Below are 16,085 nucleotides of genomic sequence, written 5' to 3'. Positions count from 1 at the left end.
TGCACAGATGGAGAGGAGACAACTCGACCTCCAGCAACACCAAGATCACAGAAGAGCCACAGGGGAGTCACTGGAACAGCTGGCATCAGATATCCGGCCAACGGGCAGAAACTCACTGCACAGTACCGTACCAAGTAGAAACGTGGCTTAGGACAGAAAGCACAGTAAGCTCCCCACTGTGTTGTACAAATAAAGAAAAACTATCAGAATTTTTACCAAAATGTTAACCATTTTCATAGGTGATAAGATTATGGGTAATTTACATTTTATTCTTTTTGTTCATCCATAGTTTCTACATTTTCTGTAACTACATCATTTCTAATACGAGGAAAAATCAATAAAAGATATTAAAGAAAAGCTAAAATTTGACTTCTGATCACAGGAAGCCTCCGCTAGCATTACAGGAGCGTCCCCGAAGCTCAGGCTCCTCTGGAAATGTGAACTAGGCCTGAACACCATTTTCCACAGAATTCTTGCAAGCACTTCCCACATGCACGCTGTCAGGTGAGAGCCAGGGATGAGTGAGACATGGCACTCGCCACCAAGAGGCGTCCTCATGGGCAGAGGCAGAGTGGGGCAGAGATGGTACTAGCTGGCACCCAAATCTGAACTAGGGCCCGGAGGCTCCAGTGAGTCCTAGAAAACCCTGTGGCTTTCTGTCCCTACCTCACCGCAGGATAAGGAAACGTAAGGAGTCTGCCCATCCACCTGGTTCACCAACCCCAAGCTTAGGTAGGAAAACAGCTAAAGAGCAGGGCAACTGTCTTAGAAAAAGTCAAAACACAAACGTCTGCCAACTCCTGACAAAGATCCGCCTGCCACAGCGACGGAGGGGCCTTCCAGGGAGCCAGCAGATGGAGCACCGGCCTGGCTCTGCATGTGCAAGCTAACCATCAGTAACTCCAGAACCATCCTGCGTAAGCCTCTTATTCAGGCCCACTAATACCGCCTCACATGGGGCCACACAACCTTCTAGTTCCTTTGCTGTGTTAATGCGCAAACTTAAACACCTTTCTGCATATCAGGATGCTTACTAACCAAAGGCTGTGGTAAGGTAACCTTATAAATAATTAGACACTACTAAAAATAAACATTCTTTACATATATTGTATTTAAAATTACACTATGAGCTTCTAAATGTAAAAGGAGAAAATAGCATTTGGGAAAATGCCATTTTTCCTTAATAATCAAAATGCCTTCTAAAGGCATTTTGATAAACTCCTTTATTGCATATAGGTGCATACTATGAAAATAAGAAGAAATTATTCACTGGCCAGGTGTGGTGGCTCATCCTGTAATCCCAGCACTTTAGGAGGTCAAGGAGGGAGGACTGTTTGAGTCCGGGAGTTCGAGACCAGCCTGGGCAACACAGTGAGACTCCCTCTCTAATAAAAATAAAAAATGAATTAGCCAAGCATAGTAGCACCTGCCTCTGATCCCAGCTACTCAGGGGGCTGAGGCGGGAGGATCACTTGGAGCTTGGGAGGTCAAGGCTGCAGTGAGCCATGATCGTGCCACTGTACTCCAGCCTGGGGGACAGAGTGAGACCCTCTCTCAAAAAAAAAATTTTTAAGGCACTTAAAGCACCAACATGTGCTGCGTTTTCACATATAAATTCATCACCCTCTACTCTCAGCCTGCGGGAGAAACGCCTGCTTGCTTTGCTTCTTTTTAACTACAGCAGACACATTTCTGGACACAAAATATGACTCGTCCCAAATGAAGGGCTGGGTCTCAGCGTGACAGACAGTGTGCTGCTCTCAAGTGAAAAGGAGACCAGCCACAGAAGCAGAGTCACACGCCACATCTAGGCAGGGCACTCACCTTGTTGATCCAGAACACCATGGCGTCCTCGAGGTCGTACGGAAGTTCTTTCGAGGCACTGAACGTTGAGAAGCGCTTGACACTGGCCACCACCTTCTCGATGCTGATCATCTCCACAGTGTAGGCCATCATCAGGGCGTCCACCATCGCCATGTGGGCACTCTAGGAGCAGAGGCAGCAGCTGTAATCCCTCAAACCCACCCCTCTTACCAGGTTCTGATGCAGGGAACCTGCTCATACTCAGAATCCTGACCTAATTTCTTCATCCCTCGCCCTTTCTGTCTGAAGAGATACTCAGACTTGAGATCTGCCTCCCCCTCACCATCACTGTTTCAAGCCTGGCATTTCTGGCCAAGCCTCAAGACCGTTAGGAACCAGGAGTCCGTTCTCAGGCAGGCAGGCCAGCCCTGTGGCCCGTAGTGCACTGTCTCACACTGTCATTTCTTATTTCCTCAACAGCCCTGTGGGACTCCCAGGAAAGGCGGTGCACCTCCCACGTCGTGGTTGTGGGACGGCAGACAGGAGACCTGCCCCAGGCCAAATGCCCACCAAAGGGCTCTGGCTCCTAGTCCAGAGCTCTACCTGCTACAGCTGCACCACGCCTTAGTGCAGCTTCCTCATACGACAGGAGTAACACTCTCTTCAGCCACCGCACGGCACCCGCAGTCTCACCGGGAATGCCATGGGAGCAACCAAAGGCAGTGCAGGAGGCACCGAGAATGGCCCTGACCCAGAACGCTCTGGAAAAGGCACACCAGTAGCAAGCCTTCAGAGAAAGATGGGGGTGGGATACTTGGGGGAGAAAAAGGCAGACTGAGTTATTTTAGCACAAAGTATGCATGAAACAACCTAACAGAATGGGCGCAACAATTACATTTCTCATCTGTAAAAAGTCTGCCTTGAGTATTTTTATTAACAGGCCTCACTCCAATCTCAGCATTCACAGAGCATTCCCAATGAGAAAAAGAGCTCAATGAAAGCTCTCTTTTCCCCATTCTCCACAACAGTCTTGTGCTTTAAAAGATATGCAGTTTCCTAAGGAACGCCAGTGTGCAAAAGCACGGGTCTCCACCATCTCGCTGCACACCGTGTTCACACCATCCATGCACCAGGTGCTCCACACGAGAGCCCGCGGCTCCAGAGGATGGCCCCTGGGGGCGGCCACTGCAGACCACTCACCATTTTTATGGGTGCGCGACTGAGGTCGGACTCTGTCACAGGGGTGTCATCACTCTCCATCACATAGATCCCTTTCCGGGACAGGGCCTGGATGACAGACTGGTGTCCCTGTAAGGCGGCCACCTGGTCCCCTTTCAGGATGAGGCTGCAGACACGGCAGTACAGCTCGCTGGACAGGAGAAGCTTGATAACAGGCGGCTTAATGTGCTCCTGCTCATATTGGTCAACGTAGAAAGGGTCTCTGAGGTCCTCAGGGATGTTATCTAAGACAGGAAGGGGATGACCAGGTGAGTGCCACACACAAGACCCAAAGGAAGGAGTTCAAGGCTGCAGTGAACTATGACTGCCACTGTACTCCGGCCTGGGCAACACAGGGAGACCAAGTCTCAAAAAAATAACTGATTGATTGATTGACTAAATGAGCAACTAACAACAAGAAAAGGCTCCAGGCTTTTCAATAATTCTACTGTCTTCTGTACTTACAAAGGCAACTAACTGTAGCATCTCAGACTACTCTGTGAACACAGACAACTGAAATCATTTCGTGACCTCCACCACCGTGACCTCAAAAGATGACTGTCCTAACTTAACAGTAGTAAGAAGGTAGACATGGGAGCCCTGAGGGTGTTAATGGGGCTGAGGGGAAACCAGCACAGGCTAGGACCATGTAGCACCTGGTGACACCAGCGGAGACGGCATGTGAGCACGGCCGGCATCAGCCCAGGGAGGGAGCCTGGCATCCTCTTTTTGACATGAAAATCAGAAGTGATAGCAGAGGCTGAACACCCATGGTCTTTACAGAAGAGGGAGCCAGGCAGGCGTGGTGCCACTGTAACCATGACGACACAGCAGCAGCAGCAATCAGCCTTTATCCATTTTTGGACCAGGCAGCATCAAACTCTTGACATGAACCATGCTACTTAATCTTGCCACTGCAGTTCCCTCAAATGAGGACTACCATCCGCACGTTACAAATGAGAAACTGAGGCACGGAGAAAGTATGTGACATGCTCAAGGCCACAGGAGGCAGAGACCAGCCTGAACCCACACAATCTGATCCAGAGAGCCTGCTGTATACTTCCGGCTGCAACATACGCCACCTCCCACACAAACAGCACAGGAGCAGCATACACACGGGACACCGAATGTGTCACGGCTGGCCTCACCCACTTTTCTAGCCCTGCCGCTCTGCCCCTCACACTGTCTCACAAGACATCAACAGCTGTCCCACTAAAGACGGAGGACGAGGGATGTCTGCATCAGATGCATTTGGGAAACATGTGACCCCCAGGTCTTTAATGTTCCCCGTGCCCAACACTCTGTTAGGAGGTGCAGACACTCCCACCTCCACAGTTTAGAAAGGACTACCATCTCCACAGAACAGCTCATGAAGAAACCCCACTGACTCCTACCGTTCAACCAGTAACACTAGAGACATTCACGGGGACACAAACCTGTCTTGTGCTCTGAGCCAAGCTCTCCTAAGCTCTTCCCCAGGGAAAGAACCAGCTGCGGTGATGGTTCCCCACAGCACCCCTCTCTGTCTCTCTGCTGCCATCTCTTCTGGCTTCCTTCACTATTTTCCTGAGCCCTTAGTCACTTCATTATGGTCCCGTGGAGTCTGGTCATTTCCCCACAATCTGAGCACCTCACAGCTGTTTATTTCTAAACGGCAGCAGTCACCGTTTACACAGCATTTTTGTTTTAAGCACCGTTGTACACAATGATTAGGTCACCATGGCAACCCAGGGGCGGCCAGGGCTCCAGCTATGGAAGGCTGGCTTAGTGGACATTAACAGACTCAAATCCTATACTTGCTGACCACATCGAGTAGCCCCCTAATCTGAAGTCATCGGAACTTTTGAAATACAACAGAGCACAGCAGTAACACAAGGAACAGGCCCCAATGCCAAGCACAGCAGGAAGACTTCTGCTTTCCTTACAAACTGCTCAAGGAAAGCTGACCTACAAAGGTGAGCACAGAGCCACCCCGCACACGCCGGGATGTGAGACGTCCCAGGAAACAAGAGCAAGGTGGCCAGGGACAGACAGGCGGCCTGTGGAGTGTGCACCCATGGGCCGTGGAGGGAAGTCAGGGGAGGGCACTGAGCGAGGGATCCCATAACCTGACAACGTTTGCAGCAGTTCACACCAGCTGTGGGGAAAGATGTGACAGTCACTCTCAGCCTTCTTCTTACTCAACTGACCACACCAGCAGCCCACCTAGTCAGGGCTCTTGGAGGGAGCTGCCTTTCTCCTGACTTTCGAGGTGCCTGGCCTCTGTCCTCCCATCTCGCTGCCTGCTCCATCCCCATCTCCTGGGCCAGCTGCCCCTGATTTCTCCAAATATTGGAAGGGGCACTTCCTATCTCACTCCTCCCTAATGACCTAATTCAGTCTCATGGCTAGAAATACCACAGACACACAGTCATCCCCAAATGTACATTTCTGGCCCTGACCACTTCCCTGAACTGCCTATCTGACATCTCCATGTAGATATCTGGGGGCACCTCGAGCCTAACCGGCCTGGTCCAAGCCACCCTCTCCTCCCACTTAGACAACTGTGATGCAATCCCCCTAGGAGAGCAGAAACTGGCACAGCTCAAGAGAAAGGCTCCGGGGGACCCCTCAGAGTGATGGCTCTGTGCGGAGTGGGAGATGGGACAGGCACGTAAGTGGAGGGCTGGCATTAGATGGAAGCAGGGTGAGCCCCAAGAAGAATGGCAGAGCCTACCTCACAGATGCAGAAACCTGGCCAGACTGGAAAAAGCAACCATGGCTCTGATTTAAGTTTCTCTTTTACAATCTACCAAGTAGAAACGTTTGCCACAGGGTGACCCACTTTTAAAATTAATCAATATAAAGTGATTCATATAATCACCTTTTTGAATCATATATGAATATGCATAACACAACTAATTCACATAAATTTCAGATGCAGGAAAATGAGAGTTAAAGGAAAATGACGCACTTACTAAAGACACGAGCTTCAGACTGTGGCAAAGCCCTCCTAACTGTATGTTACTCCTTCCCATCCGACCTAAGGAAGACCCTGGCCGGACCCCCAACTGGGTGACAGTGGCCACGCTCCTCCATGGCCCTGCCGTGGCAGTTCTACCCTCAGACACTGAACTCGTCCATGAGTAACCGGCTTCAGTGAAGGCAACTACTGCGAGAGCTGGATGTGCACAGTTCTAGAACGTTTAACGTTCTATCAAAATCAATACCTACTAAAAAAGAAACTTTGTAATGCCTTCAATGTATTTCTAATAGTTTCTTTTTGTTTTTTCTACAAACCAGTAAGACTGTTAGAATTAATACACATTCATTCGACAATTATTAAGTACCCATGTGAGCCAAAAAATGTACAAAAATGCCAGGGAGTCAAACAGGAAGAAATAAAGTCACTGTCCTCAGGCTGAGCCTCGTAAGACAACTGAAAAGTCAACAGGTAATTTCCACGCAATGTGGAGGGTGTCACACATGATGAGTGCTGGGGGACTGGGGTGCAGGAGACACCAGTCCCACACTGAGGAGTGGGGCAGTGGTGCAGTGGGATGTGCAGATGGAGAAGTTTCTTAGGGAAGGAAGCAGCCAGTAGGGGAGTGGGTAGGAGACAGCGAGAGGAAAACATGAAAATGACCCTGTTAAGAGAATTTTAGCAAATGACAGCAGTTCAGAATTGCACAGAAGAGGCAAACTGGATGTTTCATTCATTAACTCACCAGGCTCTTGTGCGTGCCTGCACTAGGGGGAACTGGACCCTGTGGGATCTGTCAGCAGAGCGAGACAGGCTTAGGCGGGCACACAAGGAATGGAACGAGACCACGTCAAGTAAGGGGGTCAGACAAGCCAGAGGACAAGGAGACCCCATCTGCTAGAGCTCCCTGTAAACAAGAGTGGAGAATGAGCGTGGACCCAGGAGGCTGCTGTGGTCACCGCCAGGAGAAACAATGGAGGCTGCCACAGGCAGGCAGCCCCGGGAAGGGGCACCACTGCCCAGGAGGCGTGAGCAGCAGGCCTGTGCCTGATGCCGTACAACAAAGACACCAGACTTATAATTCCTGCCAGCCTGGAGCAGGACGGTCCCTTTTCCTAATACAGGAAACAAGTAGCGTGGAGAAGGAGGGCAGTCGGGGACAGGAGAGATGAGCCTGTGGGACCCAAGGGGAGCTTTCCAACGGAGAGGCGTAGAGACTGGGAGCGCAAGAGTAAAGCGACCAGCTGGAGACGTGCTTTGGAACCCATTACATATACACAGCCATCGATGCCCAGGGGGACGAGTCATCCAGTGAGAGCCGGGCACAGTGGGAGAAGCTGGTCAAGGCAACCTGAGGACACCCAGCCCACGGGACAGACGTCGGGAGAGAAGCCAAAGAAACGGACATGCGAACAGAGAGTGGGGCGGGGCCAGAACATGGTGCTGCCGAGGCCAGAGGAGGTTTTGAAGGGGCAGCGAGCACCAAGGAAGGCTGAGAAGGATGCACGCATGAAGACTACGGAGCCCGCCGGACTCAGCTGGCAGCCTCGGGAAGAGCATTCTGAGAACTGGTGAAGAGACAGCCACAGGCACAGAAGGAAGGAAGTGAGAACAGTGGGAATTGTGCCTCTGCTCTGAGGGGAAATTGTGGCGAAAAAAGATGTGTCTGCTTTAAGGATTGGAGAGATGTTGATGAAAGAAAACCCTATCAATGGGAGAGGCTGAAGAGGAGGAGGCTGCTCCTGAGAAAGGAGGCCCCTCGGGAGGCGGACGGGAGGGATGCAGGGCCAAGGTAGGGCAGTGTCTTTCACTGGGTCAGGGTACAAAGGCAGGGAAGGGGTGGGTGGCCCATCAGCACCTGCAGTTTGTCTTACTATGTTAAGCAGGAGGCAAGGCATCTGCTGAGTGGGAGGGCCCAGCCTGGAGGAAGTGGGGAGAAGTGCAGCTACAGGGGGCAGAGCGAAAGTCAAGGACACAGGCAGGGCAGGCGCCCATGGAGACTGGAGACAGAGTCGGCAACGGCACTGTCAGGGTGGCAGCACTGTCACTCCTTGGACTGCTACGTCAGTACCCATGAGCAACGCATTCGCGGTGGCTGCTGGACTGCTGTGGGGCAGGCCTCCGCGGGAGCCGCACAGAAAGGCCCTGGGAAGGGGTCAGAAGACTCTAACCAGTCTGCAGTGGAAGTGGGGTCAACACTAAGTGCAGGAGGAACTCAGAGGGGTGGCAACTGACAGAGAGCAGGAGTTGGAGCGCTGGGGTCTCCCAAGGGCAGGGCCCAGCACAGCCACCTGGCCCAGAGTCCCAGCTCGGCCTCTTACTGGATCCCTCTGAGGCTTGGCCCCCTACCTGTCCGTTCTGAACAACAAAAGGGTCTATCTCCTGCCCTGCGCCAGCTGAGCATAAGCTCTGTGGATGCACACGGGAGTCTCAGCTGTTATTCCTTCCATCGCTATTACTGCAATGAGGATGAAAAGGCAGGTGAGGAAGTGGCCATCTGTCGAATGCAGCCCTCCCACGGCACCTGCACGGGGCTCGGGAGGAGGTGTCCACACCGACCGCCAGCTCTTCCACGGCAGCACAGGGCAAAGACCCCTCTGGCAGGTGCCACAACTGTGGCCACTGCCCAACCTAAAGCCAGCTACTCCCGTAGCCTCCAACTCAGCCTCAGGAAGAAAGACCAGGCCACTGCAGTGCCAGGCAGAGCCCTGAGACGTGCAGCACAGTGAGTCTCTGCTCTGTTGCTTGTCTGAGCCACCTGGGAGCTGAGACCAACTCTCCCAGAATGTCCCCGTGGGCGGCCTGGCTATCTGCATTTGACACTGAGACAGACACCTCCGCAGAGGCCCCAAAGGTGGCTGTGAGCGTCTCCACCTGGAAAACGTGGATACTCTTCCTGTTTGGACATAAGGAGTCAAGGGAAATAATTCCAACTCAAGGTAAAAGCGACCAGGAGTCCACGCCCCAGCTCCATCCTGGAGAGGCTAGACACAAGGGTAAGAAAAGCTGATGTAATGGTCCCCACAGGGCCAAGACCACCTGACCCCCACCCAGGGACAACCAGTAACAAACTGCACCTTGACAGCGGAGCGCCAGGTGCACAGACAAGTGCACACCCCACAGGGCACTGGCCTGGCCATGCCACACCAGGCTCAGGTGCAGACTTGGCTTCCAGCCAGAAGGCCAGGGAGGGAGACCCTCGGGAACCTTCAGAGAGGGGAGAGGGTCCCAGAGAAGAGGGGGGTTGGATAGGGAGACCCTCTAAATCTGTGTCACGTCCTGGCCACTGCTGAAGCAACTACAGTGGCACGGCAGCCACTCTGAGGGCCACAGCCCACAGCCCAGCCAGAGAGGCAGGACGAAGACCGAAAATGAAACCTACGCTCAACTGTAGCCCCCAGGAGGCAGGTCGGAGCCTGCAGTCTCGACGTAACTGGGTGGACTACCTGCTACAACAAACCAAAAACCAACACCTCAGGCTTCCAACAGGACCCGTGGCCTCCAAATACTATATTCCAAATGCCCAACATACAACCCAAAGCTTCTTAACAAAAAAGAAAGACCCACAGGAAAACCTGCAACTTCCAGGAGAAAAGGCAACGTCCCAAGGTTGGGACTGTCTGACAAGGAATTCAAAGTGACCGTGGAACAATGCTCCAAGAAGCACAGGCAGAAGCCCGAACGAAACAAAAACTCTCACAGAAACTCAGAGAACTCCCAGCAAAGAGAAGCCCCAGTGTGGAGAAAGACCAAGCCCAGAGCAGAGACCACGTGCTGGTGAGGAGAGGCTGGAGGAGCCGCAGAGCCTGCCTGCTAGCAGCCGCCCTGGGCCATCTCATGAGCGCAGCGACAGTGACCCCACTGGGCCGGAAGACAAGACACTAAGGGGCAACCCTCATAGTCCCTCCTCCTCCTTCCCCTGAGCTCTTCTGAGAGGCCGTGGGAGGGCAAGGGATGGTAAGAGTGGAGCACAAACTCTAAGGCCAGAGGCTCTGCCCCTGAGGCCCGGCCGGCCATCCTCCTTCACACCTCAGAGACCCAGCAGGAAAGGTGCTGGTACCAGGTCCTCTCCCCGTAAGCTCCCACCCATAGCTCACTCTCCCAAGCTCACGAAGAAATCTCGAGGCCCCCAAGGGCCACAGCCACTGCAACCGAAACACAAACTGCACAGCCTGAGCTTGGAAAGGGAGCACAGAGCAAACGTGGGCAAAGGAGCATGGGAGGCCTCTCGGGGTGGGATGGGAGGGAGCCTCCTTCCAGGCAGTGGACCCCGCGCTAGGCCAGTAAGCCCCCGTGGCAGACACGGTAGGACAATGCACACAGCTCACACCTGCAGAGGCTCCGCATGCCCAACCCACACCCATGGAGGCTCCGCATGCACAACTCACACTCGTGGAATGCTCCACACACATACAGCTCACACCCACAGAGCCTCCGCACAAACAATCCACACCTGCGGGAGGCTACACACATACAACTCACACCCGCAGAGGCTCCACACACAAAATTCACACCTGCGGGAGGCTCTGGCCGGCCAACCGGGTGGTGAGGAATCACCAGGCCAAGTTCAGGCAGAAGACGTAATCCAGAGAACCCACCCCTCTTCCCAGACCGCAGTTTCCCCCTGAGGGAGCGTGGGAGGAGCTGTCCGTGCCAGGAGAGGTGGTAAGGATGGCAGGCTGTGTTTCTGGCACCACACCTTTCTAAGGACAAAATCTGGACTCTAGGGCCTGCCCAATGACGCCTACCACATACTCTGGGTGGGAAACCTGAAGGGCTGCACCCAGGAGTAGGAGTGAACGTGAAGCAGCCCAGCCTCAGGAGACTAGAGTGCGGCTCTGAGGCACCTCCACCAGGGCCTCGTGTGGGGTTACCAGATCTGTTCCTGTCTCCAAGGGACCGCTGGAAGCCAACGGACACCCCCCTGGGAAAAGATGACATCTTAGGCCTCAGATTATTTCCAAAATCTTTCACATACAATGGTCAGTTAAGCAAAATGACAAGACATCATGAGCAAAAGCCAGCAGAAACAGTAACAGAAGCAAGCTCCCAGACTCCTGAAGCCTGCCAAGATGAAGACAGTCCAAGACAGCCCCTCTCTCCCGCTGACGACAGCTAAAAACTCTGGACAAAAGACAAACACCTACCTAAGGACTCTGGAAAGTAAGCCGCAGCAGGCACACTGGGGAGGAGGGTCCATCCTGAAGAAGGAACCCAAAACAGGGGACTCCTCAGGTTCGTTTTCTCTTTCCTGCCCTGGCTGGACCCGAGAGCAGCCCCAGACAGCCAGGCTCAGAGAGAAACCCTGTCTTTCTCTGGCCAGAGGACCAGGAAACGGGGCCCCTACAAGCTGGAGGGGGAATCCTGAGGGCTCCCACTTTTCTCTCCCAGCCTGACCCAGCTGGCTGCAGTCACAGAGCTGTGCAGTGGCGGCATGAGCAGCGGAACAGGGAAGCCTAGGCACGGGATGAGGAAGGAGGAAAGCCCATCTTTCTAGGCAGAGGCTGAGGAAGAAGGTTCCTCGGAGCCAGAAAGTGTGGAGGGAATTCACAAAAGGAGGGCTGGAGAGGGATCCCCAGAGACGTGTATGAGCCTGCACAATCTGGGCTTACTCCTGAGCTGTGTGTGCCTTGGGCAGGCCAGGGGCCACAGGCAAAAGCTGTGAAAGCTGAACCAACACCGCAGCCACCACCCATGACAGCAAAACGGACTCCTGGGCTGAACCCAATGGGGTTTATTGCAACCCAGCTGCAAAACAAAATCAACATTATCCAAAGGACTTTAACAGGACCCAGAAACCAGTCTCACAGCACGATGTTCAAAATGTCCAGAGCCCAATCCATAATCATTCAACAAAGAACCAGGAAAATGTGACCAATTTTCAAAGGAAAAGACAACCAACAGAGGCCAACCCCAAAATGACCCAGATGTTAGTTATCAAAGACTTTAAAACAGCTATTATAAGTTCCATGAGGTAAAGCTACACTCTCTTAAAATATATGAAAAAATAGAGTTCTCAGCAGAGAAATTAAAAACTAGAACGAAAATTTCAGGACTAAGAAGTACAATGGCAACATAAAATTCACTGGATGCGCTCAACAGAATGGCAACGACAGAGTGATGAGTCAGTGAATCTGAAAATAGATCAATAGAAAGAATCCAATCTGAAGAACAGAGAGAAGAAACTGATGGGATAAAATGGCAAGTCTTGAAGTATGAGATGATGTCAAAAGTTCCAACACTGTGTCGGTAGAGAAAAGGTTGATGCAAAAAAGTATATGAGTAAGTATGGCCCAAATCTCCCCAAATCTGGTGAAAGACACCAATTTACAGGCTCAGGAAGCCTAGAAAACCCCAAACAGAATAAACTCAAAGAAAACCATGTGCAGACATAGTTCATAATAAACTGCTGAAGACCAAAGGTGACGAAACAGGCCTGCAGGACCCTAAAACTTGAGGTACCAGCCATAGACTTTCAGTTACCATGCTTCAAACAATAGCAACAAAAAAGACACGATTAAAATTTTGGACAGAAAAGTGGAAATTACAAAAAATCAAAAGAATAAGAAAAAAGAACTTGACAGATTAGAAAAAGAACAAAATAGGCTGGGTGTGGTGGCTCACACCTGGAATCCCAGCACTTTGGAAAGCTAAGGCAGGTGCATCACTTGAGCCCAGGAGACCAGCCTGGGCAACATGGCAAGATCCCATCTCTATAAATAAATTTTTTCAAAAAAACAACAAATCATGGCCAGGTGCAATGGCTCATGCCTGTAATCCCAGCACTTTGGGAGGCCGAGGCGGGTGGATCACAAGGTCAGGAGTTCAAGACCATCCTGGCCAACGTGGTGAAACCCCGTCTCTACTAAAAACACAAAAATTAGCCAGGCTTGGTGGCATGTGCCTGTAATCCCAGCTACTCGGGAGGCTGAGGCAGGAGAATCTCTTGAACCCAGGAAGCAGAGGTTGCAGTAAGCCAAGATCACACCATTGCACTCCAGCCTGGGCGACAGAGCAAGACTCTGTCTCAAAAAAAAAAAAAAAAAAAAAAAAAAAAAAAAAAAAGAACAAATCAGAAATTCTAGGCTGGGCACAGTGGCTCACATCCATAAACTCAACACTTTGAGAGGCCAAGGTAGGAGGATCATTTGAGTTCAGCAGTTTGAGACCAGCCTAGGCAACATGGTGAGACCCTATCTCTACAAAAAGTTTTAAAAATTAGGCGGTCAAAGTAGAACCTGCCTGTAGTCCCTGCTCCTCAAGAAGCTGCGGCTGGAGGATCACTTGAGCCCAGGAGTTCCAGGCTACAGTGAGCCATGAATGCACCACTGCACTCCAGCCTGGGAGACAGAATGAGATCCCGTCGAAAGAAGAAAAGAAGAGAAGAGAGAAGAGAAGGAGAGAGGAGGACAGTGAAAGAAGAAGAGAGAAGTGAAGAGAGACGAGAAGGAGAGAGATAAAAAAAGAAAGAAAAGAAGAAAAGGCAGGAAGAAAGAAAAGAGAAGAAAAGGAAAGGAGAAAGGAAAAAAGGAAAAGAAAACAAAAGAAGGTTGTAGAACAGAAAAACACAGTAACTAAATTTATACAATGGGCTGATGAGCAGATTAGATACAGATAAGAGAATTAAAGCATCCTGAGTGAAGAACAATGAGACAGAAATAACATACACTGTGCCACTGAAATGTAATTGGAGGCCCAGGAAGGAGAAGAAAAAATGGGGCAGAAACAGTAAACATATAATGGATGAGAATCTTCCAATACTTGTAAAACTCATGAAACCGTAGTCTCAAGAAGCACTACAAAATGCCAGCAGGATTCAAAAAAAGACACCTAGAGACCAAAGAACTCACAGTAATACTGACAAAATCCAAAGACAAAGCGACGATTTTTCAAGCAGCCAGAAGGAATTTCTGGCCAGGACAAAATGGCACAGACTTGTCTCTTCCCCGCTCCTCTCCTCTAAGCACAACCATAAACCCTGGAGAGAACCCAAGAGACAAAGGAGGACTCTGAAAGGTGGAAGAGGAAGGCAAACTGGCTTGGGGCCTCAGGACTGGAGGACCAACACAGCAACAGGGTGTTCTTATGACCCCCACCCAACAGGAGGTGACCCAGGCCTGAGCTTCCTGACTCCCTGCCTAGCAACAGAGGCAACCCAGGTACACTTATTCTGCCCTGGATTGAGTGGGAGTCCCACCTACCACACCAGGCGAGCCCAAGCCCAACTAACAATCAGCAGGCAGGGACATCAGCAAGAGATCACTCAGCCCAGAAGCACTCTCCTTCCCCATCAGGCAGACCTGAGACACCCCTCCCACAAACTAGACACACCCTGCACCAAGGGAATCCAGCAAGTGGGACCACCATCACCAGCACCTGGCCTAGGAGGCACTCTCCTTCCCCACTGGTCATGGGACTCCTCTCTCCACTGAGGGAAGCCATCCGAGGGCAGGGGCGGACACCGGCACAGGAGCCACACTCCACACACCTGACGGTGATGCTGAGATGTTCCACCCCCCAGAGGCAGGGGTATAAAACAAACACCCAGTCTGGGAAGCTCTTGGTCCTGTGCGCAGACTCCCATGTCCATCCAGAGGCAGCATGCTGCCCAGCCTAGGGAGCTCCTTCTGCCCTCGAGCAACATCAGCAGGGACCCATGGGAGCCCCAGGGGAGAGACTAAGTCAAGCAACTGAAACAGCACCACAAAGGCTACAAAGGTCAGACTATCACCAGAACCACAGTCACAAAAGTAGGACAGACCTGCATGCTAAACCTCAACAAGGTGACTACTGCTAAAATAAAACCAATACCCAGAGTTTCCTAACAAAATAGCCAAAATGATCAGGAAGCCATCAGAAATAACTTTAATCAGAGGACGATGAACTGGCACAAACACCATGATAAATCAAATGTTGGAACTATCTGACAAGGATTTTAAAGCAACTGGCATGAAATCACTCCCAAGTAATCACAAATTCTCCTGAAACAAAACTAGAAAATTTTGGTAATGAGAGCCAAATGAAGAACTGGAAAATATAGTAACAGATATTTTAAAACTCACTGGATGGGCTCAGCAATATTCGAGATGACAGAAGACAAAATCATTGACCTTGCAGTCAGATCAAGAGAACTTACCCAATCTGAACAACAGGCAGAAAATGCAATGGAGAAAAGAAGAACAGAGCCTCCAAGACCTGTGGGAGAATAACAAAAGATCCAAAGGTTCTATCACCGGAGCCCAGATCAAAGAGGAGAAAGAGCAACAGAGAGACAGAAAATCTTCCCAAACATGTTGAATGACACGAATGAATGAAATGTTTTAAGAAACTGAGTGAACTCCAAAAAAGATAAACCTAAAGAAATCCACACCAGGACACATCATGACTAAACTTCTAAAACCAGACAAAATATTTTGAAGCAGCCAAAGGGGAATGGTACGATACATACAAGGGAACACCAGCTCCAAAGACTTCTCACCTGAAGCTATGGAGGCCAGAGGGAAGTGGCACAGTTTTCAAGTGCTGAAGGAAAAGAACTGTCAATCAACCACAAATTCCATATCCAGGAAGACTATCCTTAAAAAAATGAAGAGGAAATAAAGATGTTTTCTGGTGAAGGAAAATAAAATAATCTGTCAAACCTTAAAGAATGGCTAAAGGAAGCTGTCCAAACAGCAAGAAAATAAGGAATCTTGGAGGACCAGGAAGAAAAAATGGAGAGACGTGAGTAATGAGTAAATACAATAGACTACCCTCCTTATGAGTTTTTTAAATTACATACGATGACAAAAATTATAACACTGTCAGATGGTCAAGACAGTGGTATTTAAAAGTGGAGAGAGTAAAGGTGGCTAAATGGAAAAAAGGTTTCCACATTTCACTGAAAACAGTAAAATAAGGATATCAGTAAACTGTTGTAAGTCACATAAGTATACCATAATACCCAGAGCAGTCAATAAGAAATTATACAGAGATATACCCAAAAACAATATAAATAAATCTAGAGAAAATCCTAAAAAATGGTCAATTAACCAATAAGAAGTCAAGAGAAGAGAAACAGGAACAAGAAACAGAGGAAACAAACAGAAAACAAACAATAAAG

The 16,085-nt window shown here is 50.4% G+C and overlaps 1 protein-coding gene across 3 annotated transcripts in view; it reads right to left on the bottom strand.

Moving 5' to 3' along the window:
* CAMSAP1 (calmodulin regulated spectrin associated protein 1) overlaps positions 1-16,085 on the bottom strand; it is a 97,060-nt gene that overhangs the window by 69,463 nt on the left and 11,512 nt on the right. For all 3 annotated transcript variants that reach the window (XM_055270403.1, XM_055270402.2, XM_055270404.2), the window contains exons 2-3: positions 3,004-3,266; positions 1,825-1,986 (exon numbers count right to left, since the gene is read on the bottom strand). In XM_055270403.1, coding sequence (XP_055126378.1) covers positions 1,825-1,986; positions 3,004-3,266 — 425 coding nt within the window. The remainder of the gene's footprint in view (positions 1-1,824; positions 1,987-3,003; positions 3,267-16,085) is intronic.

This window comes from Symphalangus syndactylus, chromosome 3, assembly GCF_028878055.3.
Source record: "Symphalangus syndactylus isolate Jambi chromosome 3, NHGRI_mSymSyn1-v2.1_pri, whole genome shotgun sequence".
Lineage (NCBI taxonomy): Eukaryota > Metazoa > Chordata > Mammalia > Primates > Hylobatidae > Symphalangus > Symphalangus syndactylus.
This window is presented reverse-complemented; position numbering and strand designations above follow the sequence as displayed.